Below are 15,427 nucleotides of genomic sequence, written 5' to 3'. Positions count from 1 at the left end.
AAAGAGCTTATACTACTTGCAGTAGATGCACTGTCTTGCATCAAATCTACTCTTTTCAAGTTTATAAATGTTGCTGGAAATATTAAAATATCTGTCTCATTTGAAAACATCTTTTCCTGTGAAACTGGCCGGTATTTATTCCTGCCTCAAAAAAGATGAGAAGTATCTTCTAAGGTGTGTGTGTGTGTGTGTGTGTGTGTGTGTGTGTGTGTGTGTGTGTGTGTGAGAGAGAGAGAGAGAGAGAGAGAGAGAGCGAGAGCTGGCTTCTAAGTCAAGTGTTCAAAAGAGTTGCTCTTGTTGTTGAATTATGAAGCCCATTTTTTTATTTTACATCTAATGTTAGTAAAATAAATATCGTTCTGAACACTGTCTTTTTTTAAAACATCTAATAACACTGTCTGATGTAAAACACCTAACGTTTTCGTTTCCATTTTTTGCCCAGATTTGTTTAATGACTTATGCGCCATCTTCAGTGAGTCTTGCTTCATTTGGTATGGATTTGAGTGGTTTTCTGTGTCTATTTTCAGCCTAGTTAGTTTGTTAACAACATGGAAAACCAGTCATATTTGTGCTACATTTTTAATGAAAATGAATTGAGATGCACTCAAGTCTTAAAATGTACCGAAAGAGGTAAGAGAAAATATTTATTATTTGGCAGCAGAAGTTGATGCTAAAATACTGGTATTTAGTGTTCAAGAGGTTCTGAACTTTTTTTTAGTTCTGTATATGAATCCAGCAGTATTGCATCCTCCTTTTTTATTGGGGGTGGGGGGCGGATAGGGGGACGGGACATTTCAAACTGGTTGCTGACATGATTTACAATGAGAGACAGCTTTTGCCTTACCAGGAAGGAGACAGAGATAAGTCTGCATTCATTATCTTGTTAATGAAGGAAAATGGTCAAAAATGTATTGTCTAGGTTAAAGTGAGAGATTTGCTAACATATTTTCAGGAAACAATTTCATTTAGAAGGAAAAAACAAAATTCTTGTTTAATGTCCCATTTGCTAGGTCTTACGTATGGAGCACGTCAGCAGATAAGACAAGGATGGGGAAGGATATTGGTTATTTAAATTACATAGGACCCAGCCTGGTTTTTACCACAGTAGATCCTGGAAATCACAAAATACATAAATCTGGATTGCTAGATGATGATTTGAGCCCCACTTTATTGAAGTGTGAAACCAAAAAGTGCTATAATATTTTCAGTTGTAACAATGAACAAAAAAACTTGCTTGTCATTTTTTGATGTAGTCTCCCTGATGTTGAATGCACATATTTCACCACTTTGAAAGTGCATAGATACCACTAAGAAAGGATTATTTTGGTCATATGTGTAGCCAGTCATGGACTGAGGTTTTCACTACTTCATTACTTCTGAAATGCCTGCCTCTCATTGCTTCTTTGAGTGTACTGAACAGACGAAAGTCAGTAGGAGCAAGGTTGGGTGAATAAAAATGTACCAGGCATTGAAATGTAATTTCCTGGACACTCTCTATTGTCTTACCGGCTGTATGTGGTCGGGCATTGTCATGCTTTGGCAGTACTTCTGAAGTCAAAAGTCCTTGTTGTTTACTCCTGATTTTGGATCAAAGCTGATTTTTCAGAATGTCTGTATAAGAAATACTGGTTACCTTCACTCCCCTGTCCATGTAACGCTCCAAAATTCCACCATTTACATCCCTGAAGAGAGTGAACATGATTTTTCCAGCAGACAGTTGAGTGCAGAATTTTTTTGGTTTTGGTACACGATTTTCATTTCTTGTCTCATTACCTGCTATAATTTTTCCCGGAAATGCATCACGATCAATATGGAAATGGTGCACAACTTCTTCACAGGCATCTGTGTAATTGTCTTTCAGTTCGGTAGTCAACTGATGTGGAACTCATCTTACAAACACCTTGTTGAAGTGCAGTACATTGTGAACAAATAAAATGAAATGATTGTGTGCCATAGCTGACCAGGAGGCATAGCTGACCAGGAGGCCCCATCTGGGGAAGTTCAGTCGCCAGGTTGCAAGTCTTATTTCAGGTGATGCCACATTGGACAACTTGCTGATGAGATTATTATGAGGACAACACACACAACACTCAGTCCACCAGTGGAGGAAATCTCCACTTGGTCAGGAATCGATCCCAGGCCTGCTGCAAACATGTTACGATTCATCTAAGCAGGTGGACATTTTGAACAGTAGTCTACACTGAGCCGATACTAATCTTCAGACTTGTGGCTATTTTGTTCAGACTTATGCATTTGTTCTCCTTTACAAGCTCATCCACTAACCGCAGTTTTCTTATGTGGAGAGTCTGCCCTGGTCTTGGAGCATCCTCTGCAGAAGTTATACCACTTTTAAATGTCCTACACCACTTACACACTTGCTGCAATGACAAACCGAATCACGATACTGTGCTGTCATTCTGCGATGAGCTTCGATTGGTTTGACACATTCATTACACAAAAAATGCACCATAGATTTCTGCTCAATCATGGTACATGTTGACAGTGTGGCTGCCATCTTGTTGTGAATATTGCTGCATTGAAGCATCCCTCTTTCTGAACCTCAAGGAACACTACTGCCACATAAAAACACCATTACACAACTTTCAAAATTTTATGGGACTCTTAAGGTTTTTATTTGACCATCCTCATATGTATTATCACAACTTTTCTTTGACATGTCTAACATCAATGTTACAGTTTGTGCTGTTTGATAAAACTGGACCAATAAAAAATCAAATCAGCCAATCAGTTGTGTTTGGGCTTTGGGGCTGGCCTGTTCCACCTTTCCCTCTCTTCTTACTGCTGTTTTTAGTTTGTTCTGAGGTCTGATGGCAGAGGATTGTAAAATATTTATTTCCTTACATTTTAATTGTTAAGCTACAGTGTAGCCAATAGTTGCCATGAAATCTGACAAACTTTATGATTAATGAATGTAAATAAGGGAAAATATGCCCATGCACACAATATCCTGTATGTGTGGTAGTTGTATAGTTTTAATTATCATCGCAAAAAATAAATTACATAATTAATTTTTGCAGCCTGTTGAAAAAGTTGAGATGGATTGTGCCATTTTGATCGGTTTCTTCTGGTTCTGTGGTATGGTACCACAATGCAGAGATTTCAGTGTCTACCAGGACTGTAGACATGAATCAGCAAACAAATGAAAAAATAATTTTGAATGACATATTAAATGTTTTCCTTTGCAAAGTGATTTTATGGGCTGTCAACAATTATGCCTTGCATATTACAGAAACAACACTTGAGTACACCCTAATAATAGCAATTTAAGAAATGTGCATTTATTCACCAGAGAAACTTCTTTTGCTACAACAGAAATTACAATAGAAATTTGTTTCAGGTGTGCATCTGATGAGTGGCAGTGTCCAGGAGTGACAGGGCGCTGTGTCAAATATCACCAAGTATGTGATAATAAACCAGATTGCCCCAATGGTGCTGATGAGGGTCCAGGATGTGACAGAAACAGCTGTGCATTCAGAGGACTCCTGTGTTCAAATACCTGTCTTCAGACACCCTTAGTAAGTACTCAAGTCTCTAAGTCATTTAGTTCTCTCTGTAAGACAATCATGTAGCCTCACATTTTTATTACAAAAGGATCATTTTGAGAGGCAAGGTTATCCCTGAGACATCTATAAAAGTTCAATGTTGTTTTTGTTTCCTCTTTAGAGTGTAGTTTATTTCATGTTTGCAACTTAAAGTACCATTCTCTCTCACATGTTAAACTGATAGAAATAGTGTCTTTGAAACAACTTCCTATAGTCAAATAGCTATTTCCACATGATTAAAAACATCACTACACCAGAATATATGTTACGATTTCTTATTTTACATATTTAATTTGTCAGCTTACTTACAACAAAAGACTTGGAAGGAATTACAGTTCCAACACAGTTCTTAAGCATTGCTATATAAAATAGTGAAAAGTCTAGTTTGTAATATCAACAATATTATGAAGGGATAGATTGCTACTCACCTTAAAGATGACACATTGAATTGCAGACTTGCTCAATGAAAAGATTGTTACAAATTGACTTTTGGCCATCCAAAGTGGATGATTAGATTAGATTAGATTTACTTTCATTCCAATTGATCCATAGTGAGGAGGTCCTCCAGGATGTAGAACATGCGATGGGGAAGGTGGAGCAATAGCATGGTACAGGTGGGAGGGAGGGGGTGGGGGAGAGAAGTGCACTGTAGTGGGGCGTGCTGGGATTAGATGATGGCAGGACAATGCTGCAAAGCACAGCATCGGAAGGTTGTTGTGGTGGTGGGGGGGGGGGGGGGGGGCAGAGAAGTGTGCTGTCTGGCAGAGCATACGGGGACTAGATGGCTGCAGGATAAAGTTGCCAGGTGCAGCACCGGCTGTCTGTGTTGGAAGGAGGGAGTGGGGAAATGGAGATCGGAAAAAGCAAAGGAGCAGAGAAGGGGAAAAGGCCAGTGGATGCATTGGCATGGCAGCTGTCTAAATGCAATTACTGTTGGTGTTTTGTGAGTTTAACGTGGATAGAGATGATGAAGTTGATGTCCAGGAAGATGGCACACTGGGTTGAGGAGGACCAGGTGAAGCAGATTGAAAAGAAAGTGTTGAGGTTGTGAAGGAATGAGAATAGGATGTCTTGGCTCTGAGACCACATGACTAAGGACCAGGGGTTTGAGGTTATGTGAGGCTAAGAAGGTTTCTTCTAGATGGCCCGTAAACATCTTGGCATAGGAGGTTGCCATGCATGTGACCATAACTGCACCATGGATTTGTTAGTATACCTTTCTTTCAGAAGTAGCTGTGCATTGGAATAAAGTTAGTCGGGTGTATGAGAAATGAGGTAGTGGGTTTGGGTGTATGAAGGTCATCGGAAGAGGAAGTACTCAGTAGCAGCAAGTCCATGGGCATGAGGAGTGTTGACATTTATGGAAGATGGAAGTGTTGTCAACAGTGATGAGTTTATGTGTGGATGGATATGTGTGTGTGTGTGTGTGTGTGTGTGTGTGTGTGTGTGTGTGTGTGTGCGTGTGTATACCTGTCCCTTTTTCCCCCTAAGGTAAGTCTTTCCACTCCCAGGGTTGGAATGACTCCTTACCCTCTCCCTTAAAACCCACATCCTTTCGTCTTTCCCTCTCCTTCCCTCTCTCCTGATGAAGCAACCATGGGTTGCGAAAGCTTGAATATTGTGCGTGTGTTTGTGTTTGTTAGTGTCTCTATCAACATACCAATGCTTTCTTTTGGTAAGTTACATCATCTTTGTTTTAGGTATATTTTTCCCACGTGGAATGTTTCCCTCTATTATATTCAAATAAACATTTAGATAGATGTAGGCTATATATTTTTTAAACAACAATGTACAGGTTATTTGCTAAAATTAGTTACAGGAAAGATAATGCTGTGCTATTCTGTGCTGTGAAAATATGCAGCTCCATTTTATTTCTCACAGACTGCTTTAATTACAATAGCAGGACATTTGAACCATTAGAGAAATCATTTCTCTCATAAATATTCATCCTCCTTATGTACAATTTTAAAGTAAAATTATGTACACAACTTTGAATTTTTGTAATTTTCTTCATCATGCTTGATTTTAACAGAAATCACTAAAGTTGTAGATATGGCTTATTGCCTTATGATTAGAATACTGCTATGAAATCTTTATTGCTAAACTTTGCAAAATACTCTCATTGAGTTACTGTCCCCACAAATCCACCAGCAGGAGAGATCTCTCCTGCCCATATACCAATGATCCCAGCCAATTTACCTGTCTATTGTAAGTGACTTCAATTCCCAATGAAGTTTTCATTGGCTTTAAGAATAATAGAGGCTCAAGAACAACGAGAGGGAGGAAGAGCAGATGGTCAGAGAGAGGCGGGAGGAGGAGTTGGGAATGGTGATTGGGTCGGGGAAAATGTAGTTGCATGTGGTAGCAGGAGTCAAAAGGAGGGAAGGGGTAGGCGGACAGCAGGATTCACCAAAAACTTGAGTAAATAGAAAATAGTTTAGGCAGATATCTTTAAGCACAAAATATTGTAAGGTACCATCATAGGAACTGAGTGCAGACATATTTTTGTGCCAGGGTTCTTAGAGGTCTTAGGCAAGTAGATAGTGAATTATTCAAAATCACACACAACAGATAAAAAAAAATGCTGAATCTATTTCAGTGCAGTTCTGTGGATTTTGTGAATTGGTTACTGTCTACAATACATGCTATTAAGTTGAGACATAATATCTGATTTAAGAATGTTTTTGAAAATTGCTGAGAAAAACAAACCTTGCATTCAGATGACTACTATTTATCATAATCCATTTATAATTATGACATCTTCTAAGGAAAAAATCACATTTCATACTAAATTATTGTGTTATGGGTTTAAAATGAAACTTTGGGATAGTATTATAATTCGTGCAACATATCACATTTGTGAGGCTTAACAGTGATTTTGTTTGTCATATAATGTTATATATGCTGTCATCATCTTCTCACAGCTACTGAACCTGAAGGTTAGTTGTTTGCAATGACCACAACTGATTATGTGCCATATCTATGTCCAAGTGAAGCTTTTGTTCCATCTTTAACAACCCCCATTTTCCTTGCTTCTTTCGCGCTTATAAAAAGTCATGAGAGAAAAGTAATATTTTGACCAAGTAATAGGTTTCACAGAACACAACAAGATAGGTGCTGTTTTGAAGCTGAGGAACTGACTTCAAAATAGTATATATCTAGGGAAGCAGTGACATTGTTGTAAATGTTCAGCTTTCACATTGGTAACACATATGATGGCCCATGTTAACATTTTGTAGCAAAGTACACTATTGAAGCTTAACAGTGTTTTCAAACCAAAATTGGTAAAAGGTAAACTTCTCATAGCAGTCTTTTGAAACAAATAATGGACCAGAAAAATTATATGAAACAAGTGTGCTATTTCGTTATAAAGTTTGATTCTGAAGGTCTAATGCATTGTACTTGTATCTTTTAAAGGGTGCAGTGTGTACATGTCCTCCTGGAGAAGTAATGAGCAGCAATGATAGCCTCACATGCCAAGACCTAAATGAATGTGAACCTCCTGGTATGTGTTCTCAACACTGTCAAAATACCAAGGGCAGCTTTATTTGTTATTGTGAGGAAAACTATGTACTGGAGAGTGATAATCGCACCTGTAAAGCTATCAGTAAGTACAAAATTCTTAATAAATGTGTAACAGTGATTTTAAATAAGACATATATGAAAAAGATTGTAAATAAGACATATACGAAAAATAGTATGATAAAAAACCAACATTAATTGCAGATGAGAGTGGAGCATTCCTTATCATATCAAATCGTCATTCCATATTAATTGCTGACCTGAAAGATAATGGATTGGAAAGGGTCCCAATTATCGTTGAGAACGTTGTTGCTACAGCATCCAATATGCATACTGGGACTATATTTTGGTCTGACATGAAACTGAAGAAGATTTCACGACTTGATAGGGGCAGTGATCCCAAGGAGGTAATGTTACTATTTTATTTATTACAGCTTTGTGTAAGTGAATTTCCTTAATTTGTCAGTTTTTTTGTGTATTCTTTGTCATTGCACTGAGATTCTAAGTTGTTTTCCTTGTGCAATTTTCCGCAGGTGATATCAAATGGCCTAGATCTTGTTGAAGGCTTGGCTTATGATTGGATTGCCGGAAACTTGTACTGGCTTGATTCAAGGTTAAATACTATTGAGGTAGCTAAGGAAAATGGATCAGACAGGATGGTGCTGTTAAAGGAAAACATTACTCAGCCTAGGGGCATGGCACTGGATCCTACTGATAAGTAAGTTATCTTGACTTCATGGAAAAGCGATACTATGCATTCATGAACAGTGTCATATGTACCTTCATTCATACTCAGTGTACAAAGAAAGTGAAGAACCTCTTTGTAAATTGTGAAAATGGAAATTTTCTCTCTGTCTTTCCATGTATTACTCTTGTGACCCATACAGAAACAATCAGTGTCATGTTTTGTTATGGGTTGGTGGATATTACATTATTTTTGAACAAAAATGGAGACCCATTTGAACATTACCAGCTGTAATGCAGTGGAGCATGTTTTAATGTGTTTCCAATTTTAAATACATATATTTTGATTCCTATGGCCTGACGACCCGAGTAAAATTTGCAGAAATTACATGTAGCTGTCCCATTGTCTGGAGTCTTTTCTCAGTTATTGAGGGCTCCTGCTTTTCAATGATCTCCATATTGTAATGCCATAACTATATTCCTGGAGATCATCTTCCTTTTGGCACTACTTATGTTGTTTAATGATTGCCATTAGTTTGGTAAATATGTATACCCTGTCGTGTGTAAACTAGTCCCTACATCTTAAGCAACTTGTTATATGTAACTGTCTGGTTGCCAGTCTTTTCTCTTCATACTGTCTTTATCTTCACTGCATTTATTTCACCTTATCTAGTTCTGACGAAGGGCTCCTCGAGTTACTGAAGTCCAGTTTCATTGTCAACCAGAATAGAGGGACATAGTGTAATAGTTGTTGATAAATTATTTCTAAATCCAACATTCTTTCTGAAATGGGTCCGAGCCCCATAAAAAATGGTTTAATTTACAATGGTAGACAAATCGTGCCAATAAAGTACTGGGTTTATACAGCTACTACTCTGCAGACTTTCAACCAACCCCAGCAAGTCCAAATGCACACTGTTCAAAGGACCTTGATTCATCAAGCAAAATCTGCCTATGATGCTGAAAACATGTCACAAGAACTGAACCACCTATGAAAAGTCTTCCATGTGAATGACTACAACAACAAACCAAGTGAGGTGGCACAATGGTTAGAACACTAGACTTGCATTCAGGAGGACAATGGTTCAGACCCACATCTGGCCGTCCTGATTTAGGTTTTCCGTGATTTGCGTAAATTGCTTCAGGCAAATGCCAGGACAGTTCCTTTGAAAGGGTTCATATAGCTCTAAGCACTATGGGATTCAACATATGAGGTCATCAGTCCCCTTGACTTAGAACTACTTAAACCCAACTAACCTAAGGACGTCACACACACCCACACCTGAGGCAGGATTCGAACCTGCGACTGTAGCAGCTGCGCGGTTCCAGACTGAAGTGCCTAGAACCGCTCGGCCACAGTGGCTGGCCTTGAAAGGCCACAGCTGATTTCCTTCCCCATCCTTCCCCAATCCTAGCTTGTGTGTCCCTCTCTAATGACCTCATTATCAACACGACATTACACATTAGTCCTCTCCTCTTCCTGCCTACTACAACAACAAATATTTGCAAGCAATTTCAGGAGGCATCGGTAAGCAAAATATCACACATGATGAAAGTAAAATGCTTAAATTCTTGACATTCTGTTGTTCAGTGACAGAGAAGATTAGCCAGTTTCTGAAGAGTCATGACATCAAGGCAGTCTTCAGGCCTTCTGCTAAAATACATCAACCCATTGAGACCTGTCGAAAAATGAGACAGAACTCAGAGCTCCTGGTGTTTACAAAATACGATGTGAGTGCAGGTAGTATTGAATCAGAGAGGACATGAATTTGATAGAAGAATGTCAGATTGAGGATGAGAGGCATGAGCAGTTGTCCTATCCCCCGCAATCAAAGATGATAGCTAAACAGGCTTTGAAAAATGGACTTAAAATTGCATTCAACAGCAGGTGTATCATCATGGATGCTTACAGCTACGTAATTAAAGAAGCTATAGAGATAAAAACAGCTGATAACATTACCAATAAAACAGTGGTTTGCAGCCAAACACCTCTGGCCATTGTGAGTTAAGTGGGCAAAGCAGACATGTGAGATAAAAACATGGCTGTATGTGAGTGAACACCAATGATGTCATAGCCATTACTAAGGATGAGAACAAGAATCATACAGAAGTTGGTTATCACTTGATTATGGGCAAAGAGCATTTGGCAAAAAGCTCACAGAGATATATAACACTTAACGAGGCTGGAAGCCTGAGAAGATTGTTTTCAGTCATATCATTGTGAACCATGCATTCATAAATCTTGAAATTACATCTCAGTTTGGCTTCTGCACAGATAAAACAATACATCAACATGTATGGATTTCATCTTAACAATAGAAAACAGAGAGCCACATTTGCAAATTGTACAACAGGAATAACTCTAATATTGTGTCCCATAAAATACAGTGCATGGCCCACACCTGATCTTGGGCTACATAAGTGATTTACTAGGGAAATAAGCAGACAGTAAAGCTTGCTGACCAAACAGGTGTACTGATGGGTCTCCATGTGTGTAGTTCTTTGTTATCCAGATGGATAATAAACTGAAGTGGCACTGGTTCAGGAATAAGTTAACCAAAAAGCTCAGCTCTGCCAACTTTGAACTTAAAAATGTCTCGCATTGTGTTGTCCTGTGGTGAGGATTGTTGGCATACTGAGAATACTTTTCCTCAGCACTGTCATATGCCTTGATCTTTTGGGGCAATGCAAATAATATAGAAAAGTATTTATTCTACAGAAGTGTGCAATATGAGTATTGTGTGAAGTAGATCAACTAGTATCTTGCAGAAACCTCCTGTTGGTCCTAGATACTTGTATTTTTACATGCCAATGCATGTATTCTGCAATGGTATTTGTGGTTAATAATGAAAGTGAATTCGGAATGAACTTTGCAATTCCCAGCTATAATGCTAGAAGTAAAAATAATTCCCATACACTATAAATTAGTATCTAGGGTTCAGAATTGAGTTCAATACTCGGGAGCAAAACCCTATAACAGGTCACCAGTAAACATCAGACAACAAATTAAAAGACCCCAGATATTCAAAAAGAAGTAAGAGAATATGTTATTAGCCACTCCTCAGATTTATCTGAATATTTGGACTCTACGTATCCCCAGTGTTTGTGTTAAATAAATAGCTCTGGACTTTCTGAGTATGTAGACAACTGATAGTTTTCTGCATAAAGTTACATAAATGCTTTGTCTGAAGTATTAGGTAAAAACAGCAGCTGTGTGGAATGAGAGAAAGAGCAGAGGCTTTTTTCAATACACCTGTTTTCTCCTAACCAACATATATAAAGTAACCTACAAGTAATTCCCATAATTACCAATGTGAATAAATTACCACTACTCAAAAATTTTTGTGGCGCTCCTTACAGAAGTAGCATGTGTTGCCTGCTTCTCCTTGTTAATGAATGACTTGATTTGTTCCACATTCGTGAAGGCTCTCTTTCATAATGGGATTTATTACCTGCATGTGTTATATTTTCTGGAATCAGGAGGGATAACTGGCAACTAATGTTACAAGGTCCATAGTTCTACCAGGGAATTGAGTTTTTCACAGTTGGTACCACTGTTGCATATGGTAGTGCATGTTGAAACAAATTAGTGTGAATGGTTATTAATAGTGCCCCAACTCTCATTGTGGTGACAATTAAAGATGAGCATTCTCATTCTGTCTCCCACCTAGTGCGAAGTGCGTGCCATGATACGCTGCTTGAATTGTCAAGGTCATGAGTGCTGCTGCGATTCATTGCAAAATTGTGTAAGTGTATGGGGAGCAGGTAATATTGTGGTAACATGTGACAAAATTGGTACAGATGGAAATTCACAATGAAGGGAGAAGTGGATGCCTGTCCATAATAACTGATGAACTGATACAAAAACTTGCAGAGTGTATTTGTTCTTGTTCCCATGTGTTCGTTGATGACCTTCACAAACTATTTCCTGAAGTTTGTCAAACTGTTGTTCATAAAATCGTGAGTGATCAACTAGGATATCACAAGATGTGTATGCAATGGGTTCCAAAGATGTTTACTGCAGAATACAAAATCAACAGACTCAAGGCTGTGCAAGAATATTTTGATGATTTTGCAAGTGACAGAGAGATGAGAGTGAAACATGGGATTACCATCATACCCTGGAGAACAAGCAACAATCAGTGCACTGGTGCCACAGTCATTCTCCCTCAACAAAAAAATTCGTAACACAGCAATCTGCTCAAAAAATAATAGCAACTGGCTTTTGGGACACAGGTTCTTTCCAAGGGCCAAAACAACCATCTCTGCACGATACTGTGAGACTCTCAAGAAACTCCACAGAGCCGTACTGACCAACACTGTGGAATTCTGACGAGGGGAGTCTGCCCCCTTCATAGCAACACTAGGCCACACTCAGCTCGAGCAGTGCAAGAGTTGTTGACCTCATTCCACTGAAATCTTTGAAAACAACCTCTCATATGTCCTGATCTCACACCTACCAACTATCATTTATTTCAAAAATATACACGCCATTGGTGGGGAGGCTTGCGTGCCTCAGCGATACAGTTAGCTGTACCGAAGGTGCAACGACAACGGAGGGGAATCTGTTGAGAGGCCAGACAAATGTGTGGTTCCTGAAGAGGGGCAGCAGCCTTTTCAGTACAGCAGCCTTTTCAATAGTTGCAAGGGCAACAGTCTGGATGATTGACTGATTTGGCCTTGTAACAATAACCAAAACGGCCTTGCTGTGCTGGTACTGCGAACAGCTGAAAGCAAGGGGAAACTATGGCCATAATTTTTCCCGAGGGCATGCAGCTTTACTGTATGATTAAATGATGATGGCATCCTCTTGGGTAAAATATTCTGGAGGTAAAATAGTCCCCCATTTGGATCTCCGGGCGGGGCTATTCAAGAGTACGTTGTTATCAGGAGAAAGAAAAGTGGCATTCTACGGATCGGAGCATGGAATGTCAGATCACTTAATCGGGCAGGTAGGTTAGAAAATTTAAAAACGGAAATGGATAGGTTAAAGTTAAATATAGTGGGAATTAGTTAAGTTCGGTGGCAGGAGGAACAAGACTTTTGTCAGGTGACTACAGAGTTATAAACACAAAATCAAATAGGGGTAATGCAGGAGTAGGTTTAATAATGAATAGGAAAATAGGAATGCGAGTAAGCTACTACAAACAGCATAGTGAACGCATTATTGTGGCCAAGATAGATATGAAGCCCACACCTACTACAGTAGTACAAGTTTATATGCAAACTAGCTCTGCAGATGACAAAGAAATTGAAGAAATATATGATGAAATAAAAGAAATTATTCAGATAGTGAAGGGTGACGAAAATTTAATAGTCATGGGTGACTGGAATTCGAGTGTAGCTAAAGGGAGAGAAGGAAACATAGTAGGTGAATATGGATTGGGGCTAAGAAATGAAGGAGGATGCCGCCTGGTAGAATTTTGCACAGAGCACAACTTAATCATAGCTAACACTTGGTTTAAGAATCATGAAAGAAGGTTGTATACACGGAAGAACCCTGGAGATACTAAAAGGTATCAGATAGATTATATAATGGTAAGACAGAGATTTAGAAACCAGGTTTTAAATTGTAAGACATATCCAGGGGCAGATGTGAACTCTGACCACAATCTATTGGTTATGACCTGTAGATTAAAACTGAAGAAACTGCAAAAATGTTGGAAATTAAGGAAATGGGACCTGGATAAACTGAAAGAACCAGAGGTTGAACAGAGTTTCAGGGAGAGCATAAGGGAACAATTCACAGGAATGGGGGAAAGAAATACAGTAGAAGAAGAATGGATAGCTTTGAGGGATTAAGTAGAGAAGGCAGCAGATAACCAAGTAGGTAAAAAGACGAGGGCTAGTAGAAATCCTTGGGTAACAGAAGAAATATTGAATTTAATTGATGAAAGGAGAAAATATAAAAATGCAGTAAATGAAGCAGACAAAAAGGAATACAAACGTCTCAAAAATGAGATCGACAGGAAGTGCAAAATGGCTAAGCAGGGCTGGCTAGATGACAAATGTAAGGATGTAGAGGCTTATCTCACTAGGAGTAAGATAGATACTGCCTACAGGAAAATTAAAGAGACCTTTGGTGAAAAGAGAACCACTTGTATGAATATCAAGAGCTCAGATGGAAACCCAGTTCTAAGCAAAGAAGGGAAAGTAGGAAGGTGGAAGGAGTATATAGAGGGTCTATACAGGGGCGATGTTCTTGAGGACAATATTATGGAAATGGAAGAGGAGGTAGATGAAGATGAAATGGGAAATATGATACTGCGTGAAGAGTTTGACAGAGCACTGAAAGACCTAAGTCGAAACAAGGCCCCGGGAGTAGACAGCATTCCATTAGAACTACTGACAGCCTTGGGAGAGCCAGTCCTGACAAAACTCTACCATCTGGTGAGCAAGGTGTATGGGACAGGCGAAATACCCTCAGACTTTAAGAAGAATATAATAATTCCAATCCCAAAGAAAGCAGGTGTTGACAGATGTGAAAATTACCGAACAATCAGTTTAATAAGCCACAGCTGCAAAATACTAACACGAATTCTTTACAGACGAATGGAAAAACTAGTAGAAGCCGATCTCGGGGAAGATCAGTATGGATTCCGTAGAAATACTGGAACGCATGAGGCAATACTGACGTTACGACTTATCTTAGAAGAATGAATAAGGAAAGGCAAACCTACATTTATAGCATTTGTAGACTTAGAGAAAGCTTATGACAATGTTGACTGGAATACTCTCTTTCAAATTCTAAAGATGGCAGGGGTAAAATACAGGGAGTGAAAGGCTATTTACAATTTGTACAGAAACCAGATGGCAGTTATAAGAAAGGGAAGCAGTGGTTGGGAAAGGAGTAAGACAGGGTTGTGGCCTCTCCCTGATGCTATTCAATCTGTATATTGAGGAAGCAATAAAGGAAACAAAAGAAAAGTTCGGAGTAGGTATTAAAATCCATGGAGAAGAAATAAAAACTTTGAGGTTTTGCCGATGACATCGTAATTCTGTCAGAGACAGCAAAGGACTTGCATGAGCAGTTGAACGGAATGGACAGTGTCTTGAAAGAAGGGTATAAGATGAACATCAACAAAAGCAAAACAAGGATAATGGAATGTAGTCGGATTAAGTCGAGTGATGCTGAGGGTATTAGATTAGGAAATGAGACACTTAAAGTAGTAAATGACTTTTGCTATTTGGGGAGCAAAATAACTGATGATGGTCGAAGTAGAGAGGATATAAAATGTAGACTGGCAATGGCAAGGAAAGCGTTTCTGAAGAAGAGAAATTTGTTAACATAGAGTATAGATTTAAGTGTCAGGAAGTCATTTCTGAAAGTATTTGTATGGAGTGTAGCCATGTATGGAAGTGAAACATGGACGATAAATAGTTCGAACAAGAAGAGAATAGAAGCTTTCGAAGTGTGGTGCTACAGAAGAATGCTGAAGATTAGATGGGTAGATCACATAACTAATGAGAAGGTATTGAATAGAATTTGGGAGAAGAGGAGTTTGTGGCACAACTTGACTAGAAGAAGGGATCGATTGGTAGGACATGTTCTGAGGCATCAAGGGATCACCAGTTTGGTACTGGAGGGCAGCATGGAGGGTAAAAATTGTAGAGAGAGAGACCAAGAGATGAATACACTAAGCAGATTCAGAAGGATG

The 15,427-nt window shown here is 38.9% G+C and overlaps 1 protein-coding gene across 2 annotated transcripts in view; it reads left to right on the top strand.

Annotated features, from left to right (window-relative positions):
• Window positions 1-15,427, top strand: part of LOC126355878 (low-density lipoprotein receptor-related protein 2) — a 1,254,105-nt gene that overhangs the window by 1,137,423 nt on the left and 101,255 nt on the right. For both annotated transcript variants that reach the window (XM_050006377.1, XM_050006378.1), the window contains 4 exons: window positions 3,359-3,536; window positions 6,981-7,170; window positions 7,290-7,492; window positions 7,619-7,803. In XM_050006377.1, coding sequence (XP_049862334.1) covers window positions 3,359-3,536; window positions 6,981-7,170; window positions 7,290-7,492; window positions 7,619-7,803 — 756 coding nt within the window. The remainder of the gene's footprint in view (window positions 1-3,358; window positions 3,537-6,980; window positions 7,171-7,289; window positions 7,493-7,618; window positions 7,804-15,427) is intronic.

This window comes from Schistocerca gregaria, chromosome 3, assembly GCF_023897955.1.
Source record: "Schistocerca gregaria isolate iqSchGreg1 chromosome 3, iqSchGreg1.2, whole genome shotgun sequence".
Classification (NCBI taxonomy): Eukaryota; Metazoa; Arthropoda; class Insecta; order Orthoptera; family Acrididae; genus Schistocerca; species Schistocerca gregaria.
This window is presented reverse-complemented; position numbering and strand designations above follow the sequence as displayed.